The 17,507-nt window shown below is 45.8% G+C and overlaps 1 protein-coding gene across 2 annotated transcripts in view; it reads right to left on the reverse strand.

Annotated features, from left to right (window-relative positions):
• SNX29 (sorting nexin 29) overlaps positions 1 to 17,507 on the reverse strand; it is a 1,353,458-nt gene that overhangs the window by 590,533 nt on the left and 745,418 nt on the right. For both annotated transcript variants that reach the window (XM_069210178.1, XM_069210180.1), the window contains one exon: positions 8,182 to 8,237. In XM_069210178.1, coding sequence (XP_069066279.1) covers positions 8,182 to 8,237 — 56 coding nt within the window. The remainder of the gene's footprint in view (positions 1 to 8,181; positions 8,238 to 17,507) is intronic.

Genomic DNA, 17,507 nt, shown 5'->3' on the forward strand with positions numbered 1-17,507 from the left:
TTGTCTAGGGGGGGAATTTGTGATTCGCATTCTACTTTCTTAGTATATGGTTTGTGTTGCCCCTAGACCTATTTTCTCCCATTGCATTCTATAGGATTTTCTCTTGTTTGCACTATCCTATGACTAATTACTTACCTTATTTTGGTGTCTAGTGTATATATTGTGTATAATACTTACCTCCCGAAGGGGTATTGCCTCTAAGATATTTTGGGCCTTGTGTCACCCAAATAAATACCTTTACTTTTGGTAACACAGAGTATTGTCTTTACTTGTGTATAAGTAATGTGTAACTATAAGTGGTATTGCAGGAGCTTTGCATGTCTCCTATTCAGCCTAAGCTGCTCTGCTACAGCTACCTCTATCAGCCTAAGCTGCTAGAACACTACTACATTTCACTAATAAGGGATAACTGGACCTGGTATAAGGTGTACGTACCCAAGGTACCCACTACAAATCAGGCCCGTCTCCTATACCGTCACTTCTGGTGCTGATGATGCCGAAAAAGCCATGCAGAGCCGAACAACTCCACCTACTGGCATGCACAGTACTGCTCATGAAAAATGTCTGGATTCAGTCTAACGTCTTGGGATAATTCTAATGTAAGAAATCTGTGGCTAGAAGTCTCTTTCAGATTGACTCTAATGAAAGGGAGCACCTGAGAAGGAGTCAGGTGTGACTTCAGCACAATGATAGAGAACCCCAATGATGACAGAAGTTTCACCGACTGCCTTGGGCAAGCCCACCTTGAACAGGCTGTCATCGAGGTAAAGGAAGACTTGAACCCTGACCCCACCCCAAAAGGTGTGGTGCTACAGCTGCCATCCCTTTTGTGAACATCTGAGGAGTGCTGCTGAGATCAAAGGGGACCACCAAGAACTAGAAACACTCCTGTCCCACCATGAACTGCAGATTAGCACTAACAAGCCTGTAGGATGCAGCTATGGAAATACCTCAGGGATAGGCGTACTGCAGATCCAATGTCATCATACAGTCTCCAGGTTCAAGGGTAGACAAGACCTGGGACATGGTGAGCAGTCTGAATGATCCCTTCAAGAGGCATTGAGAGAGTGCAGGTCTAAAATAGGACGAAGGCCTCCATCCTTCTTTGGCACCAGAAAGAAGCAGCACATGTGGTGCAGGCATCCCCCTGATATCCTCTTTGCCCAAAAGGGCTTGCACTATCTGCTGTAAGACATGTACGACAGGCAGATGGTCCTACATAAGTCTGTTTGGAGTCAGTGGAAGGTGCAGCGTAACGCAGATGCATTGCTCCTGGACAATCTGCAGGACCTTCTTGTTTGATTTTGTGGCTTGTCAACATGGCAAGAATTGTTGGATACTGCTTTGAAATGGATGGCTGTGGTCCACTATGGGCATACTAAAGGGGTATGGCATGTGGGGCTGTGGGGCAGGGGCAGTAGGCTGCTTTGGCTTGGTGACCCTAACCATGGGATTGTTAGGTGCCACAACCTGGGCCAAGAAACTGCTGAGTACCTTCTTTATTGCTTAGGCTGAAGTGGCTGCCAGAATGGGGTACGTCTGATGAAACCACAAAAGGAATTGTAGGGCTAATGGGGCTAGCAAGGCAGGGCAGCTTAGCCAATGGACAGTACTATAGCCTTGAACTGCTTCTAAGCAGAATCTGCCTTGAACTGAAAGTGGCAAGTCCCATAAAGTGCATGTCCATAAGGGATTATAGGACATTGCATGAATAACCTGTCGACTGCAGCCAGATGTGGCAACAAATGGTGACACAAGTGTGAATGGCTCACCCATTGGAATCAGTGGTATCTAGACCACAACGAAGGGTGAATTTGGCCACATCACAACTGTCTTGTATAGCTTGGGTCAGGATAGGGTGTAGGTCTACCAGGTCACCTGAGATGAGTTGAGCCACAGAATCCCAAAGAATATGGGAACAACGGCCTGGTAGGTAACTGGCATTGTCGGACCTGGAGGTCAAACCTGTGGATGAAAATACCCTATTCACAATGGTCTCCACTCTTTTGGAAATGGGGAGTGGTTGAAAAAGTATTTGGGTTTGTCCAACTGGTAGATGCCTGCCCCACTAAGCTCTCAGGAGAGGGGTGCTGAGACAAAAATGCAGGGTCACCTGGTGAAGGTCAGGAGTGTTTCGCAGTTGGGTGATTTACTGGGAGTGTGGGGGAGGAGGGCACAGAAAGATTTGGTTCATGTATGAATGTACCCAGAAGGTTATCAGGGAATGCCTTGTTAAAAGATAGTAGTGGCTTAGAACTCTTTTGCCCCAGCTGAGGAACTTTGGTCAAGTCATTGGTTTTAACTTCTAAGGTAGGGAGCTGGAGGTTGAGAGCTTTGGCCACCCTCTACATGACCACCACTAATGAAGCACTCTCTTCAGTGGCAGGACCTGAGTTTGTGAGAAGGCCGGAATCAACGTCGGCATCAAGGCCACTGGCCTCCTGGAGGTCATCATACCAATTCTGTTCATGGTAGGGTTAGCCAAAAAAGAAATGTAATGTATGGATTTTCCTTGTGGTTGTGGAATGTCAAGTGGTGCAGGTTGTGCTTTGATGGAAACAGAGTGAGGCCTCGGTTGAGATAATAGTGCACCCACGTGAAGAGCACAATGGGCACCTTGTCCTGAACCAGCGATTGAGTCAGCATCAGCGTGGATGCTCCAGGAATCCGTGTGGATCATACAGCAAGAGGTGCAGTCGGTACAGAAGCTTGGGAAAGCCCGCTGGTGGTTTCGGAGGAACCAACTTGGGCAAAGGGTGAACCTGCTGGTGGTATCCCAGATAAAGGGCTTCTTGGCTCCTTGGGGCCCACATTCGCACCAGAGGGTGGCGGAAGGGATCTGAAGAGTTTGAGCATGGTCTTTTGTAACTCTTGGAACTACCCTGGTGTTGCAGACGGTCCTGGAAACTTGGATTGTGCCAAGACAAGTTGCAAGATCTGCTTCAAAGTCAACCGGCTTTGATAGTGAGATCCTGACATACAATGATGCCCTCTCACCTTTTCAGGAGTACAGAGTGGTAGAAAGGGGTTGAGTCCCACTTGGTTTTTTTATGCTACCTGAAGATTTGGAGTTTGATGGTGATCAACATTAGAATTATCTCCTGCGACTTCTAGACTGGGAAAGGGACTGAGATCAACTTTTGGACTTGGAAAAACCTCAACAAGAAGTCTTCCAGTACTTGGGGATGGAGAGTTTCACCTTACGGCACGTATGGCTTTCAAGTTCATCACTGCGCAGTCACTGCAGGCCTTACAGTTTTTTCTCGACCCGAGGCACCCCAGGCAAACGTGATGTGAATCTTTCACAGACATGACTTGCAACAATTCCATACACGGCTTAACACCTGACAAACTGGGATGAGACATTTCCCATGCACACTGTAAATTTCTGAAGTAAAAGAGGTCTTAAAGAGACAAAAGATGTCTCCAGATCTGAGACTGCTGATGCGGAAAGAAAGGAACTGATGTCAACGCACAGGAGTGGCTCCTACAAATAATCTGTACATCATTTTTGGAACACACTGGCACCAGTGTGGAGCTGCATGGTGCCACCTACTAGTGGCAAGGGTTCTGACAAAAAGTTTTCTGTTCCAGTCTGAAACTTGGGGAATACTGAAAAGGTCAGGAACCTGCAATAACAAGTCACTATGAGAGATTTCCAGTTCTGGAGCCCAATCTGTCAGAGCAGCTACTGAACACTGATCAGTCCACCAAATACACTTTTAAGACGAACCAGTGACCAGTAGTAACCATTGTTTCCTTGGAAGTGTATAAGCGTTGAATTTGGGTCAGAAAAACAGAATGCAGAGTTTACTAACTTTGGCAAAAGAAAGTTAATATTCTATTTAGAAAAGGAGATAACTGACAAAATTTCCACCCAGAAAAAGTTAGAGCTGGTGTCAATTTTTTCAGATGACTTTAAATATGGTTCTTGTGATATGTATTGTGTTTTTAGTATTCGTTTGCAATTGAAATGTAAAAGCTATGCCAAGGTACATCTGATTTTTCTATGACAGGTGTATTTTTGGGGCACCTATTGTACTGCACACGTAATTTGTGATTCAGGTTGATCTATCACTAATTCGGATGGATGGTTTGTTTTCTGCTACTTACGAAAAACAGGCATGTAATGGATCATTAAGAGATACTAATAAAATAAAATGTGCTAAAAATAAGAGGAAGCAAGGGGTGTACTTGAATGCCATGTGGATAGACAGATTGTTTTTTGGTGGGAGGTTGTAGGAGGCTGGCCTGGTTTCTAGGGGGAACACGAACCATATACTAAAATAGTGGAATGCGGCAAGGGTAGTATGTAGAGCGGCTCTGGGAGTGTAAGAAAACACCAAAGGTAAGTAAAATACCCCACCCCAGAGCCCAGGAAAGCAGGAGTAAACCCAGCAGGTTTCCTAAAACACACCAGACGTTGTGGTAGAAGACAGTGTAAGAATCAGAAGAGACAGCAAGACACCAACAATGGATTCCTGGACCTGAAGACCTGTGGAAGAAAGGGACCAAGTCCGAGAAGCACTGAAGAGTCCAGGGAGAACAGGAGCCCCTGCTAACCCAGATGAAGGTGCAAAAGGAGAACCGCCGGTGAGAAGACAAAGTCAGTATTGCACCAAAGAAGATAGAGGGTTCCTGGTTGGTGCAGAAGATGTCTCACCCCGGACTGATGAATGCAGTCCGGTTTGTGTCACTGAATTCCGCCAACAAGCCTTGGTAAACGCAAAACTCGCTTTTTGCAAAACATGGCGCTACCTGGGCCCAGGAAGGACCAGATAGACTCTACCCAGGAGGAGGAGACAGAGGGGGATCTCAGAAACTCAGAGAGCCCTCAGAAGATCAGGCAGCATGAACAGGGGTCCCACAGCACGGGGACAAAGGAGTTGCAAATGGCAGTCGTTGCAGCACTACACAAAGAGATCCTACGCCGCTGAACAACAACTCAGGGAGCTAAGCGTTGCAGGATAGAGTGCTGGGGACCTGGGCTAGGCTGTGCACAAAGGAATTCTTTGAAAAGCGCACAGAAGCCCTAGGAGCTGCAAAACACGTGGTGCACAGGGGTACTGTCTGGCACGGGAAGGCAAGCTCTTACCGCCACCAAATTTGGACAGCTGGACCTCTGGACAGTCAAGGTCACTTTAGTCTACCACCTGTGTTCCAAGATCGATGCTGGTTGTCAGGAGAGGGGACCCAGAGTACAGGTTGTCGTTGCAGAGAGGTGCCTGCTGAAGCAGGGAAGTGACTCCGTCACTCCAAGGGAGATTCCTTCGGTTCTTCTGGTGCAGGATGAAGACAGGCAGTCCTTGGAGCGTGCACAACCTGGAAACTGTTGCAGTTGCTGTCAGGAGCTGAAGTTACAAGTTTGCAGAAGTTGTCTTTGCTTCTTTGTTGCAGTTTTGTAGAGTTCCAGGAGCAGTCAGGGGTTGATCCTTTGGTAGAAGATGAAGCAAAGGATGCAGAGGATTCCTGCTGGAGTCTTGTGAATCCGAATATGAGGAAACACCCAAAGGAAAGACCCTTAATAGCCCTGCGAAGGGGATTGGTCACCTAACCAGGTAAACACCTATCAGGAGGGGTCTCTGACATCACCTGCTGGCACAGGCCACTCAGATGCTCCCACAGTTCCCTGACCATCCTGAAAACAGGATGGCAGAACCCAGGGACACTCTGGAGGAGCTCTGGGCACCACCCCTGGGGTGGTGATGGACGGAGGAGTGGCCACTCCCCTTTCCTTTGTCCAGTTTCTCACCAACGCAGGTGACTGGGGGTCCCTGAACTGGTGTAGACTGGCTTTTGCAAGGAGGGCACCATCTATGCCCTTCAAAGCATTTCCAGAGGCTCTGGGAGGATACCCCTCCCATGCCTGTAGCACATATTTCCAAAGGGAGAGGGTGTAACACCCCTCTCCTAAAGGAAAAGCAGTGTCTGCCTTCCTGGGATTGAGCTGCTCAAGCCCCAGGAGGGCAGAAGCCTGTCTGTGAGGTGGCAGCAGCTGGGGCTGCAGTGGAAACTCAGAACAGGTTTGGCAGTACTGGGGGTTCATGGTGAAGCCCCAAGGGTGCATGGAATTGGCCCCCCAATACCAGAATCAGATTTGGGATACAATTTCCAGTTCCTAGACAACTCACATGGCCATATTCAGAGTTACTACTGTGAAGCTATATACAAGTGTTGACCTATAAATAGTGCACACTGATAATGGCATCCCCTCACTCATGCAGTCCGGGAAAATGGGCCTGGACGACATAGGGGCAGCTCTGCTAGTGTAGGGGTGCCCTAACACACAGGTACTATGCACCTAGCCTTCAGGGTCTGAAGGTTAGATATATAGGTGACTTATAAGTGACCTGGTGCAGGGGTGAAAATGGCTGTGAAATAATGCTTACACTATTTCACTCGGGCTGCAATGGCAGTCCTGAAGAAGTGTTTGTATGAGCTCCTTATGAGTGGCAAAAGAGATGCTGCAGCCCATAAGGATCTCCTGGAACCTCAATGCCCTGGGTACCTAGGTACCATATTCTAGGGACTTATAAGGGGAGGTCCAGTATGCCAATCTGGAGTGAAATAAGTAGTCACTAGACTATAGTGACAAATTTGGAAACAGAGGGAGCATAAGCACTGGAGTTCTGATTAGCAGGACTCCAGTGACACAGTCTAGCATACTGACAAAACAGTAAAACATACTGACATATAGGCCACAAACCATAAGCACTGGGGTCCTGACTAGCAGGATCCCAGTAACACAGTCAAAACACACTGACAAACAAGCAGAATTTGGGGGTAACATGCCAAATAAAGATGGTACTTTCCTACAGAGGTCACAAGACTTCCTTATTTCAGTTATCTGAATTCCAGCAATTCTGGGAAATGTACTCTCAATGGTTTCAGTTTTAGTTGTAGTCTCAAAGTGGTTTCCGTTTTAGTATGGCTGCTGAGAAGAGAATAAACAGCACAATAGCAAAATCTTACCCTCTTTGCCCTTCATAGACCCTTAACTGTCTGATGTGAAACAAGATATGTAAAAGAAAATGCACCATCAGCTCTGTATTACTTAGATGTTCAATGGTACTGTCTGACATGGAAAAAATTGACATTAATAGCAGTCGGTAGAAACGTCAGCGCATATTTCAGTACAAAATTACAATTGAAGGTGCGCAATTCGTGTAATCTGTAACACAATTTTCCAACATCACTCCGAAAATCTAGTTTGACCAGATAATAAAGTAACTTGCGAACTGCATATGAGACAATACGATAGCACGCTTTAAGCCTGCCACGTCGCGCGGCCTAATATGATGAAGAGAGCTGGCCTAATCACTTGTTCCAAATAAATATTTTACTTCAACCTTTGGCACTAGACTCAAATAGGTCTGTAGCCAAATGGATAAGCTGCCAAAACATCAAATATTGCAAATATTCTACTACAGTAGTTCTTAACCTGTGCTTCAGGGACCTCCGTTGTCACAACTCCTACCCACTGGGTCTGTAACTGCTCAGAAGGTAAAATAATATTAACAGATTCATACATTGTATATAAATAAAGATATAAGATGTAAAATTGAACATTTTAAAACGGTCTGCAAATATGAAGGAAGCTGAATGAATTTGAAAACGTAGGTTAAAACTTAACTTCGTAATCATCAAACAGAATATAGTATGGACGAGGGGTCGTCTCGTTTGAATTTAGAAAAGCTCCAACTTTCACAATAAAATTTAAATTGTGATTTTTTAAAATGTTCTCGTGAATTAAATAAAATATTTCATCATGTGTGTATTTTTGGGATGAATTACTATTTCCGTAATGTTGTGTACACTTTTGTGGTTCAAATAATTGAAATTGTTTAAGCCGGGGTCTCTGCATTCTAATAATGACTCAGTAGTTATTCCCGGATCCCAGTAAAGATTTAGTAGGAGTCCCAGAAGTCAGAAAGGTTAACAACCACTGTAGAATCTAGTAGTTCTAGAGCAGTTTCGGTTTCTTCAAAAGAAACGATGATCTAGGGATGTCCACATCTGCAACATGGAGGAGTAATTTTAAAAGCATACATATAATGGTTCTTTTAGTGAAACAGCAATGACAGAAGATGTAATAGGTCTGATAACGGAATATAAACGGACAGAAAAGGCTAGCCTAGCAAATTAATCTGAATTTTTGTAGACATTCTCCAGTGAACTTACATTTCAAAATCTGATAAACTCTGGTCCTCAGACGTCTGACTCAAATCTCCAGGTACCTGCCATAACAAGTACACATGTATTAGTTTTGACATACCTCATGTAATTATCATAAGTGGTTTTATGGGAATGACTTGCATTTAGACGTTCACAAAAATCATAAAAGCCTGGTTTGTGGAATAACAAAGGGAAAAATGATGCTGATGTCGATCAAAGCACCAGCTGGGAAAGATGTGAATTAACACCGCCCGAAAGCTTCGGAGCATATCGAGATAATCGTACATGTAAGTAAGGAGCATGTGATTTTTAAGAAATAAAAAACTAATAGAAATCACAAAAAACAGGTATTACATGTTGGTATGTAACAGACATAAACAGAAAGCACTGTGGTTCATTGTAACATATATACTGGGTATTTATTATTTTTACGGCTTTACAGGGAGTATGTTGCTGTCTGCAGTGGCAGTAATTTTCTAAAATGAAACGTAGAAACCATTAGGTTTCATGGAACGATAATGAAGCGAGATAAGCTTCTCTATGTTAAAGATCATTATTACCACTTTGTATCTCATCCTAGCCACAGCCCTTGCAATATAATGGTAAATAATGTTAAAAAAAAAAAAAAAAAACATGACATGACATGAATACCTAACCCTTCAGTGGCCCGGAAGTCCTATTTTTCTGTTTTGGCTAAGGTAGACTCTGCAGTGGAAGCTTGATGTACTCTAACCAATGGTGGCTGGTGACATTTGAAAGTGGTGGGGCAAATAAAGTGTGTGACGAGTGCTCTGTTGCGAGTGAATGTAGCTAGCGAGCCCTATCCTCATAAGGGGGGTGTGATCTCCCGAGAACATTTTGAAAACAGAGTGGGAAATGGTGCATTTTCGAGTAAATTTGAGAAAGTAAGAAGGTTAATAAAGCAATTGTGAAAATGTAGTTATAACATCAATAAAGAGATTTCATATGATAATGACATAGGTAGCTGCTTAGCATAACCAGAGAACTTCACAACCCCCAAACACACAACACACTGGCTCACATGTAAGCATTATATTTTCATTCACTTCTGCCTTCTCAATATTTTGGCAACTGTTTACCTCCTTCACATACAGCTGCACTGAATCACAATTGCAAATGTAATAAATGACCATTGCTCTGTTCAGCAGAGAGGCCAAGGATTGGATGGCCTAGTATTCTGAACCCTTTTGACCCACTGAAAGGCCCTGTGAGAAATTCACACTGCCTTCAGTCTGCAGAGCTCCCAATGTTGGCCTGTTAAAAATGTCTGAAGGCGACTCAGCTCAAAGTATGCACGGTACAAAAGAAATATGCTACACAAAAAATATAGAAATAAGACATACCAAGCATACCAAGGTGCAGTGGCATGGAATAAACTCCCACTGGAGCCTCGAGCTCTAAGCAATGCTGCAGTGTTTTTAGATCAGCTTAAGACATGGCTATTACGTGCTGGGACACTCCCAGGTGTATCTGTGTGCACTACAAATTGCTTCCATCATCACCATCAACATCCTGGAACTGGACGCTCATTTGATAACAATTCAGCTGTCAGCTCCTGTTTTATGTCTACTCTTTCAGATCAGGGCTAGTTTTTCCTCTGAAAGAGCCTTCGATCCTGGAAAGTAGATTGCTGTGGAGAATATGGCATTTAAAATACAGCTTTATGGTGCGTACATCATGACACACTGAGTCCTGCTTATTGCAGCTCACAGGAGAACATGGTCAGTGCCGTTGGGCAGTTCCAGCCCCTCTCCTATATCCTCTGCCCCTAAGCAGCACGTGCAACCTATCAACGCAAAGACCGCACACGTCACTTGTTTCTCAAAACAATCATTAGTGTATGCAGCTGTGCAGTGCAGCCCTCATTTGTTAGAACCGAGACAGCGGCGGCTTCTGTGATCTTGTACAATTTTATTTTATTTCCATTATTAAGCAGTTTCACTTCTGTAATCCCTTTGCAAATCCTGCAACCAAACATTGTTTTCAGAAACACATTCAGAACATCAAGGTCAGCCTCAGACTGTCCTGAAACCAAAATAAGCTCCAGCACAGGCACCGAAATAAAAGCGGACCTAGCTAACTACGAACCAGCCCACATGATGACATTTTTCAAATCGGGGCAAATTTGAACTTGTAAAGACACAGTGAGGTAGACTGCACGCAACTGTGTTTTTGCTGTAATCAGTGTTTGTGGTAATGTGATCAGGGACAACAACAGTAAACCCCGAAACCAAGTAGCAGGAGCACACAAAACAAGCTAACATACAGACATAAAAAAAGGCCCACACACTGACATGTCAGACTAGCCAATGGGCACTTCCCGATTGCCCTTAGCTTAGACCAGTCCGACCCTGCAGGAAGAACACCGAAACAGGCCCAGTCTCCCCACAAATCAAATTCAAAAACACACTCTCTGATATCAAAAATGGTTCTGTGTCTCAACTCTGCTCCTCTAAAACAGTTTGGTGAGCAGCTTCTAACATGCCTGGCATCGAAAACATACTTGTAACCTGGAGACATGTCCTGCTGCTGTGAAGCACTTTAACGTTCACTGAGCGAAACTGGACGAAAGACACCCGTTTTCAGAGTAGGTGTGTAGAAGTCAATTTCAAATAAACACTCTTCTCTGAGAAGTAAAGCACAATATGGGGTCGGGGGGGTATCAGGGGTGGGTGGGAGTCCGGGGGCACGAGGGGTTGAAATGGAAACTTGCACCACATTGGGAGGGTTACATATTGTGGTGCTCATTTTGACTTCGCTGGTCTTTTTGAAAGACTCCCGACGCTGGGGCACCAAAAGAATGCCACATTACACCATTGTGCCGATTTCTGCCCAATTTGGGGTGGAAATCCAACACCGTCCGCCTGGCAGAAGTCGTAATGGAGGCAGTTTCCACTGTCACTCCAACAGGACACTGCCCACCGTATTACGAGGGGAGGGGGGCGGGTGTTGTGTGAATGTGAGTAGTGTCTGAGTGTGTGTATGAATGGAGGGGGTGTCTGTGTGTGCGTTTGTGAGTACGTGTATGCGGAGAGGGGGAAGGATGTTGTGTGTGTGAATGTGTGTATGTTTGTATGAATGAGGGGGGAAGGAGGTGTCTGAGTGCGTGCATGCAAGTGTATGTGTCTGTTTGAGTAAGTGCATGCAAGTGTATGTGTCTGAGTGCGAACATGCAAGTGTATGTGTATGTCTGAGTGCGAACATGTGAGTGTTTGTGTATGCCTGAGTGCGTGCATGCGAGTGAATGGGTGTATCTGAGTGCGCGTTTGAGCGCTAGAGTGTGGGGGTGTATGTAAGCAAATGAATGTGTGAGTGAGGGTGCGTGAATGTAGGTGTGTGGTCGTGTGGGGGTTTGTCTGCTGGCAACAGGAGTAGAGATTCCTGTCACCGGGTGCATGTCCACCAGTATTTTAGTGGCAGAGAGACCGCCACGAAAACGCTGGTTGTCTGCCGACTCATAATACTGATGGCAGCATTGCGGCTACTGCCGGGGCGGAGGTGCTCTCCTCCGGCCCAGTGGTCCGACTGCCCTAGCGGTATAGGTGGTGTTTCGGCAGTTTGGCATCAGCCAAACCGCCAAAGTCGTAATATGGTGGGCTTTATCGCTGCCCCAGCGGTGGTAAGACTGCCATCATGAGTCTGGCGGTCCAAATAACTTTGTTCTCAAACAAATTTCTGACAGAATTTGTGCAGGGAAAATATGTCACATACCACATTTTGAATCTCCGTACAGAGCACAGCATTTGGTATTCACCCGGAATGGTGAGGTAGCACTGTCCACAGTAAATTCACAACGTGAGATTTCAGTATTGCTTTTTGTGCTGCGCTGGACAAACTAATCTGATATTGTACAAAAGGACATTAGCAAGGATTGCAGAACCAACCCCTGTCTGATTAATAAAAATGCCCTCTGTAAATCCTTGTCAATGGCTCACAATGCAGTGTCGGAGGCTGACGTGGAACAACAGGCATTCAACCCGGCAATCAAATCTACAGAATACTGTGAAAAAAGTGGCATTTTGCTGAAGGACATTTTAGGGAGATGTTGACACTTTACACAAGGCCCTGCCCTTTAACATCGTCGTTTGAGCTGAGGCCCTGGTTCACAGTAACACAAAATACATCCTACTCATAAATCACTCACTCGCTGGTTTCCTCACAGAGAGGATCCCTCATCGTGCCTCGCTGCATCTGGGCATCCAGGGAGTTATGAGACAACCACCAGCTCGGAACTCCACCCACCCTTGCATCTGTTGAGCCAATCCTCACGCTGCTCTCACGCTGTTTAAGCTAGTGAACCGAGTGAGAGCAGCGCTAGGATTGGATCGGTCAGGCACTTCCAGCACACCTTAGTAAACTTGGGGGATGCAGCTGTAAACCCCCAAGCTCCTAACATTGCTCAGCCTGGCGAGGGTTCGAGTGCGCATGTCGGGCTAGTCAGGGCATGGCACCCCTCCAACCTGACATGCACACTTCATCTCCCAGCTGAAACACCTGTCAATCATGATTCAAGCCCCACCCTCTCTTTTAAAGGCAAACTCTGCAGGGTAATGCCGAAGGGCTAAATTGAATCAAGTAACACATTTATGGGTCTACCAGGGGCAACAAAACAAACAGGGGAGCAACGCTAATAAAGAAACCGCCACTGGCTCTAACTCTAGCTACATTCCTTTTATGTTTTTGTTTTACATGTTTAATTACTATGGCAGCAAGGCTGGACTTTAGAAGTCCTGGTTTCTTCACACCGAGAATCCAATCTGCTTTCTTTGCCCTTTATTTATCAGGATGGACCGAGCCTGGAATGCTAGCCAGTACCCTAATGACATGGAGCTTCACAGTGGTGCACCAGGCCAGGGCCCCTCTGCCAGTGCTTGTTCCAGATCCTCCTGTATTAACTTTTTGTATCTGTATAAATTGTAGCAAAAAGCATCTCGCTGGTGTCAGTCTGTTCCTCCCTTCCCAGCCTCTTTCACTGGGATTACACCTCTTTGGGTACTTCGGGGGGAGGGAGGGGTGTGAATGGAGGTACATCAGGTGTGAAGCTGTAGGCCACACCTTTTTTTACACTTCAGAAGGCCAAGGGATGTGTGTGTTAAATAAATGGTATTAGTGACCAGCTGTGTAGATTTCACTCACTCCACCACTCCTCTCCTAATTTCTTGATCTTTTTCGGACTTGGGTGGTAGGTACATCTATGGAATCCCTCTGTACCTCTACAAGGGTAGGAACCTTGCTGAGCGCTTTAACCACTCTAATCACTACTAAAGAGTTGGAGAAAGCCACAGCTCCTTATACCACACCTTCAAAAATTTTGTGGTTCATGGTTTTGAACATGATGTTGCTCCTCCTCAAATCATTCTCATGTTTTAAAACTTTCTGGAGTGTAGTTTCCTCTGATATGCCCTATTTGAGATCAATCAGCGCCGATATGACAAACAATATGGCTATGAATCTGAACATACAACTGATAGGGCATTCTGAGACAGTTAGCTTCCACTGATAATGATGCTTCATGTGCCTGTTGTCCTCACGTGCCTTTCTCTTTTATATTTTTATAAGTGTTTAATTTTTCTCTGCACCCTGTCAAAGATTTTCAGTAACATTTCAAGTTTCAAATAAATAATTCAGTAGAAGTGACATGGGTGCATCTGAGGCTAGGCACCTCTTGCAAAGGGCACTTGCGACGTATTAGATAATGTGCTGACTTGGCTCATAAGGTTGCTAGATCAACTACCTTTGTTGTCCTGTGTTGTTTGTCTTCCAGGTCTGTTTATTCTAAACGTTGTAGTACAGTAAAAATCTTTCTAATTGCTAATAAGTGATGTTTCAATGACCATCAAAATGCAACATATTTAAAACTGTATAACCTATTTTCTTGGCAGGCTGTGTTACCCTATTCCCTGTGATATATCTCCCTTTATCCATGAGGTCAGGGTAGGCAGGTCCTGCTGAACAAGTTACTTACCTTTGGTAATGCCTTATCTGGTAAAACGCAATATCTTGTTGCAGATTCCTTACCTGTGAAATTTCCCTAGGCATCACACTGGAAGATTTTCGTGAGAAGGTCCTCTGCATGCCATTATGTTACGTTGATCAGCTCCACGTCTGTCGTCATCTGCATCGGATATTATAGTGAGGTTCTTATATAGGTGACGCGCTGACGTTAGTTTCTTTTCACAACTTTCCACACCAGAAATGCAGAGCCATGAAGAAACTGACTACTGGTGCTTCAAAACTAAGGCCCTGGAAGGGGAGTCCCTGCCCCTAGAAATCAGTTCTCAGATCGGGTAGGACAGGTCAGTTGGTAAGGAATCTTCAACTAGATATTATCTCTACCAGATAAGATGCTACTGAAGGTAAGTAGCTTGTTTATCTGGGAGAGACTTCTACTTGCACATTCCCTACCTTTGAATAGATACCCGAGCAATACAATCCCTGGAGGTGGCTCTGCAAACCAAGTTCATACTAGAAAGTCCTGCAGGACCGAACAGGCAAAGTGCCCATCCCTACAGACCTGACCATCAAGGCAGTAGTGTTTGGTATATATGTGCAGACATCCACACGCTGCCACCTGACAGACGGCAAGGACTGGAGCTCTGCATGGTATCACAGTGGTCGCAGCTTTAGCTCACGTAGAATGTGCATTGCAGACCCTGAAGGGGTTGCTTCTTGCCCAGATAGTAGTAGATCTTAATACATAGTACAACCCATCTGAAGATGTACAGTTTCTGTACTGCCTGACCTTTCTTGGCACCCACATAACCGACAAAGAGTTGATCATCCACCCAGAACTCTTTTGTACAATCAAGGTATAACACAAATGCTCTTTTTGGGTCCAGGCAGTGGAGTCTCTTCTCTTCCTAAGAAGGATGTGGGTGTGCGTAAGAAGTAGGCAAGGTGATGGATTGGCCTACATAAAACAACATAACCACTTTTGGCTGAAAGGAGGCCCTAGTGTGAAGCACCACTTTGTCAGGATAGATGGAAAGGTAGGGCTGCTTAGATGACAATGCCTGAGCTCACTCATCCTGCAGGCAGATGTAATGGCCACAAGAAAGGCTGTTTTCAAAGTGAAAAGCCTGAGAACACAATTGTGTAGAGGCTTGAAAGGAGCACACATCAGAAATGTCAAAACCAAATTCAGATTCCACTGGGGCATAATGAATGTAGTTGGAGGAAAGAGGTGAGTAAGACCTTTAAGGAACATTTGAACAATAGGAGACTTACATGAGAAGTTGATCAGGCAACCTTAAAAAAGCAGAAATGGCAGAAAAATATCCTTTATCATAAAGAATATTTATCTGCTTACTGCTTTTTTAGGTTGCCTGGTCAACTTTTTGTGGTTTAAGTCTTCTATTGTTCACAGCGTGAATATCCTGGACTCACTGCTAGGGAGGATAAGCCTAAAACTGCACTGTGTCCAGAACACCTCAGATGAAAGGAAGCACCTGAGAGGGAATCAGGTGTGACTTCAGCATGTTGTTAGTGAATTCAAGTGATTGCAGGGGGTTTGCGTAGTCTGGAGACGACAGCCTGGGGCAAGCTTGCCTTCAACAGCCTTCCGCTGAGATAGAGGAATACTGAAAACCCTGATCTCCACACATGAACCGCAACCACCGCCATCACTTTAGTGAACACCCAAGAGGTGCTGGTAAGGCCAAAGGCGAACACGGTGAGCTGAAAGTGCTCGTGGCCTACCATGAATTGCAAGTAACGTTGAAGGGGGACGGGTATATGAAAATAGGCATCCTGCAAGTCCAACGCTACCATCCAGTCTCCTAGGTTCAGGGCAGATACAACCTGAACCAAAGTAAGCATCATGAACTTCTCCTTCTTGAGGAAGACATTGAGGGACCGAAGGTCTAGGATATGTTGAAGACCCTTGTCCTTTTTTGGGGACTAGAAAATAGAGGGAATAGCGACCATAGCCTACTTCTGGCACAGGAACCCTCTCTATGGCTCCCTTGGCCAAGAGAACTGTAACTTCCTCGTGGAGAAGGGACAAACGATTTTCTATAATTTGGTTGTAGGATGGTAGTATGGATGGCGGAGTAGTCTTAAAGGGGAGGGAGTAACCCCTTTAGACTACCTGCAAAACTCACCTGCCTGACGTGACAGACTACCAGCGAAGCAGGTGATGGCGAATCTTGCCGCCAACTGGCTGATGGTGGGGGAGAGTCAGACTAAGAAGGCTTAGAGCCTGCCACAGAAGGGGGAGGGGTGGCAGACTGTCCAGACTGCTAGCGGCCATGGCCACAATGATGGTAGATCCCACACCCCCAGCCATTTAGAGGCTGGTTAGCATGACCTGGCCAGAAATAGAAGCGGTTGTGGGCCCCTTCCTTAGACACAAAGGGGGGGGGGTGTGTGGCCGCAGGAGGCCCAAGGACCTGGCCATAACCCAAGAATCATTGAAGCTCTTGAGCGCTGAATCTGCCTTGTCTCCAAAGACATGGGTGCCATCAACTGGCATGTCCATCAAGGAAGCCTTGATATCACCTTAAAAGTCAGTCGTCCTCGGTCAGCGTGGCGCCTCAGGGCCACTGTTAATGAAACCACTCTGCCTAACAAGCCAGTCGTCTCAAGTCTGCAATAGATTGTGAACTTTGCTGCATATCTCCCATTGACAACAGCCTGAGAGTACAGCCCGGGCATCCTCTGCAACCTATGACAGCACTTGCCAACCATATCCCACAGTGTCTAGAAATAATGGCCCAAGGGGCATGCAGTGATCACAGACCACAATGCAAGGCTGGTGGAAGAAAACATCTTCTTCCCAAGTGAGTCCAACCTGTTGGATCCCCTGTCTGGGGGAGCGGAAGGGAACGCACCTTGGGAGGTAGAGGTTTGGACCACCAAGCTCTCAGAGGTAGGGTGTTGCATCAAGAAATTTGGGTCTCCAGGCGCGGGGCAATGGCAGCGGGCAATCATCCTGTTCACAAGATCCCCTATTCTGGGTTTGGATCAGGTACCCAGTTGGACGTCAGTGCCTACTTGAACAGGAGCAGGGGTTATGAGGTGGAAGCTCCGAGGTGCAGCACCTCTGTCAAGAGGTTGGTCTTAATAGCCACCAAAGACAGTTGAAGCACCAGGACCTCAGCTGCTCTTCTCACCACCATAGCATAAGACGCTCCCTCCTCCATAGCCAAGGTAGAGGGAGAAAGCATGCCAGTATCTGGAGAGGTATCCAGTCCGCTGGATACACCAAAGTCTTCACACCACTCAAATTCTTCACAGAACTGGTTTCTAAATGGTCCTGCAACCCCTCAAATTCATCCCTGAGGCCTAACCCATAATAAAAGGGCACAGGA

The sequence above is a fragment of the Pleurodeles waltl genome, chromosome 10 (assembly GCF_031143425.1).
Source record: "Pleurodeles waltl isolate 20211129_DDA chromosome 10, aPleWal1.hap1.20221129, whole genome shotgun sequence".
Lineage (NCBI taxonomy): Eukaryota > Metazoa > Chordata > Amphibia > Caudata > Salamandridae > Pleurodeles > Pleurodeles waltl.